Source organism: Triticum dicoccoides, chromosome 1A (assembly GCF_002162155.2).
Source record: "Triticum dicoccoides isolate Atlit2015 ecotype Zavitan chromosome 1A, WEW_v2.0, whole genome shotgun sequence".
NCBI lineage: Eukaryota > Viridiplantae > Streptophyta > Magnoliopsida > Poales > Poaceae > Triticum > Triticum dicoccoides.
The window spans coordinates 335,491,781-335,495,822 of NC_041380.1; the positions used below are offsets into that span (position 1 = coordinate 335,491,781).

A 4,042-nucleotide genomic window follows, 5' to 3' on the forward strand; every position below is an offset into this window, starting at 1 on the left:
TCCGTTAGCAGCCGATTGTCACCTCACAATTTTGAGATGTTTTCATAAGTCCACAAGGAGTATATCATTTGATTGTTGATTCTTAAACAACTCCGTTCAACCCTTCTTCGTAAGGATGCTCTTTCAATTTTAATTGGGAGATTTGTCATTCTGCTTCTCCGTTCTTTTCTTTCCAACCATCTAGTTTTCCATTCATTTGTTCCGGAGGCATTGTGATGTTGCTCTCTTCACCCATCACCTCGTTTTGTCAATATCATGTTCTTTTCCTTGCTTATCCGTTTAGCAGGAGTGTTGTGTCCTCTGCTCAAGTTCTTTTCATCTTATCAAAGTCTTGCATCTCTTTTCAACCGGAGTGTTGTTCGAATTTGTTCTTCCTTGTTCCTTGGTTATCTCGTTTCAACCAGAGTGGTTTCAATCCTTTCTTGTCCATTGTGCTCGTCATTCATAGCTTTGCAACCTCCAAGGTTCACATGGTATTCCTTGTTTCTCTTTCTACCGCAGTGCTCTCAACTTCATTCAACTCTGTTGTGTTCTTTCTTTCAAGTTTTCTACCTCTCAAGGTTTGTTGGTTTCACTTGGTTGTCAAAGAAGCAACTTTGTTTTACCTCTTTCTCTTTCGTTTTTCTCCGGTGCCATCCTTAGATCTCGGGTCGAGATCTCTTGTAAGTGGAGGAGAGTTGTAATGCCCCAAGACCGGCCCTCCAGAAGCCTTCCAGTTATTTCGTTGTTGTTGTGTGTTTACTTGTTTGTTGCATTTCATCATTGCATCATCTACATTGCATCGGCACTCCGTTGCCGTCATTGTTTTCAAACTTGCATCCCCTCATAGTTGCCGCGTCCCCCCTTGCTTTCGTTGACCGTTTCGAGACCAACCTTGTTCTTCGTTTTCCCTCTTGCCTAAACCGGAGTCTCTTTGCACAGTGCATCGGCCCCTCACCCGTGTCCGAAACTTCCCCGAACCTAAACCCGACTATCATTACCGTCGGGTCCGGATCATCCCCAAACATCTATAAAACATCTCCGGCTTTTTCATTGGACTCCCCAACCTAGTTATCTCGACCGTCCGATCTAAATCGAAGGGTCCTTTTAGCCCCTAGTCAAGGCACCCTACCTATTTATACAGTCAAACCCTAGCCTATCCTGTCCAATCCACCAATCCTCCTCGCCACCGCCACTCCTCTTCCTCGGGATCCAACCCGCATCCACTCTCTCCGTCCCTCGTTTTCAGCACCAGGCCAATCAGCACCCCCCCTTCGACCCACCTCGCTCGATTCCCCCCGCTCGCGCCGATCGAGCCCCTATCTAGGAGCTCCCACACCAACCCAGCACCGGCCTCCCGTGCTCGACCTCATCCCCAACCTCGCAAGCCTCCTCGATCCTCTCCTGAGCAGGTGCTCTCCCAGAGCCCCGCGTCCCCGCCTCCGTTCGGCCAGCCACGTCGTCGGCGCACCCAGCAGATGAGAGCCGTCCCTACTGCTTTTCCTTCTTCCCCTGCTCCTCCCGCCTCCGCTAACCTCTCTCTCCCTCGTTTTTCCTTTCACCGAGCAGGAGCGCCATGGATAGCCGCCCGTGGATGTCCCCTCCTGCTGTTTTCCCTTCGTCGCCGGAGCTCCCGCAAGCAGACCCGCCGTCTCTAGGCCATCCCCGTCCTCTGCATCGCCATGGACGCCCACCCGGAGCTCCACGCCCCGCCTTCCCCCACCTCGCTCGTGACCTCCGCTACACCGAATCCGGCAGGATTCCATCGCAGCGCCAAGTCCCTTGCCTCGCTGCTTCTTTGCCCCTTGTCACTGGAGACCCCGCACAAGTCCCTGCTACCGGAGCCTTGCCAAGTCCCGCGCCAAGTCAGCACGGCGCCGTCGCCTGCTTCTGTCATGCAAGCACGCAAGGACGAGGCCAGCGCCAAGTCCCACTCCTTCCCCCTGCCTCGACCGCGTTGACCTCGGTCCTCGTTTCGATCTGGAGGCAGCAGTCAACTGCGTCGCTAGCCACCGCCAGCGCCAAGGCCCAGCTCGCCTCGCCTCGCCTCAGTCTATCTCCACGCGCAGCTCAAACCGGCCCAAGCCACATCCGCAGCCCATCCCCACCGACCGGCCTCGCTGGGCCGCAAGGTGAGATCCACCTCCATCTATTGTTGGGCTTTGGCCCAATAGCGCTAGTGTTGTTTAGTGCTCAGTGCGCTTGTTGTTATTCTGCACCCATGCTTATTGGGCCAGCCTACCAGATTCGGCCCGCATGTTTTTTTCTTGTTCTGCGAATTATCTATTATCCGGAGAATTACAGTTTTACAAAAAAAACCTCATGCTTCATGCATTTAATAACTCTTGAACCGTGCATCGGATTAAAATGTTTTATATATGTAAAATGCTTAGAATTTCATCTAGTTTCATAATATGCCACTTTCATCTATGTTTAAAATGTTGTTTGTTTAAATTTTCTTAGATGCCATGTTAAAATGATTTATTTAATAACTAAATCACCGTAGCTCCGAATTAAATAAACTTTATATGTAAATGGGGTGGAATAATGCATAGTTTAACATGATGCACTTACTTTTGCTGTTTAACAACTCTAAAATATGGTTTAGGGCAGAACAGTACCAACTTTGAAATATGCACATGGGGATTTTCCGGACTTGTTGTTTGTTGTTCTGACCTCATTTAAACTTGCCTAGATAGGCAGTTTTATTATGCTTCACCCCTTTCCATGTTTAATAACATTTAATATTGTTGGGTACATAACCGAGAGAGAACTAAATAAGTCATGTGGTGTTTCGTTAATATGCAACTCGTTGCATATTGAACTCCACTTAACTTGTAGTATTGTTTGTGGCACTTTGTCATGCCACGAGTCATTAAACCAGACATGCATCATACTTGATTGTGATCATGCCATGACTATGCTTGTTGGTTTACCATGTTGTTTGTTTCTTTCCGGTGTTTCTTCTTCTTGATAGTTTCGATAATGTTGCGATTGTGAGGATTCGTTCGACTACGTCCGTTCGTCTTCTTCATGGACTCATTCTTCTTCCTAGCGGGATTTCAGGCAAGATGACCGTCACCTTGGATCTCACTACTATCTTTGCTATGCTAGTTGTCTCGATGCTATTGCTATGTCGCACTACCTACCACTTGTTTACCAAGCTTCCCAAATTGCCATGATAGCCTCTAACCATTTTCACCCTTCCTAGCAAACCGTTGTTTGGCTATGTTACCGCTTTGCTCAGCCCCTCTTATAGCGTTGCTAGTTGCAGGTGCAGTTTGTTCCATGTTGGGTCATGGATTTCATGGATATCTTGGGATATCACAATATCCCTAGTTTCCGTCGTACCGGTGTCATGTTCCTTGATTTTGCGTCCCTAACACGATGAGGGGTATGGGACCCTCTTGACAGTTTGCTTTGAATTAAACTCTTCCAGCAAGGCCCAACATTGGTTTTACCATTTGCCTAATAACAACAAAACTTCCATTGGGACTTGCCGGCCCCCGTGGATTTTTAATCAACCCCCGGGCCAGTGCTCGTCTGAGTGTTGGTCCAAACCGGACGATGTCCGGCTCCCCCTGGGCGACTAGGGTCTCAGCCAACCCGACGTCTGGCCCATCCGGTGTGCCCTGAGAACGAGGTACGTGCGGCTCCTATAGGGATTTGTCGGCACATCGGGAGGTCTTGCTGGTTTTGTTTTACCATTGTCGAAATGTCTTGTGCACCGGGATTCCGAGTCTGGTCGGGTGTCCCGCGATGGAGAATTGTCTCCGCGGATCGTGAGCTTGTCATGGGCTAAGTTGGGACACCCCTGCAGGGTTTAAACTTCCGAGAGCCGTGCCCGCGGTTATGTGGCAGATGGGAATTTGTTAATATCCGGTTGTAGTGAACTTGAAGTAAACTCAATTAAAATACACCAACCGCATTGCATAACCGTGACTGTCTCCTTTCGGGGAAGTTCGAGAGGAGAACACGGTTGGGTTATGTTTGAATGTAACTAGTTCAGGATCACTTCTTGATCATTACTAGTTTGCGACCGTTGCGTATATTCTTATCTTAT

The 4,042-nt window shown here is 48.8% G+C and overlaps 1 protein-coding gene across 1 annotated transcript; it reads left to right on the forward strand.

Moving 5' to 3' along the window:
• The first annotated feature begins 1,167 nt into the window (after nucleotides 1-1,167).
• On the forward strand, nucleotides 1,168-3,008 carry LOC119271547. The gene is made up of 2 exons (XM_037553334.1): nucleotides 1,168-2,111; nucleotides 2,957-3,008. Exons 1-2 carry the CDS (start codon nucleotides 1,556-1,558, stop codon nucleotides 2,977-2,979), a joined length of 579 nt encoding a protein of 192 aa, XP_037409231.1. The 5' UTR covers nucleotides 1,168-1,555; the 3' UTR covers nucleotides 2,980-3,008.
• Nucleotides 3,009-4,042: the final 1,034 nt, after the last annotated feature.

Coding starts and splice junctions, on each gene's coding strand:
- LOC119271547 (XM_037553334.1), top strand. CDS start 1,556: ATGGATAGCCGCCCGTGGATGTCCCCTCCTGCTGTTTTCCCTTCGTCG. Junction 2,112..2,956: donor CGGCCTCGCTGGGCCGCAAG/GTGAGATCCACC, acceptor TCTTCTTGATAG/TTTCGATAATGTTGCGATTG.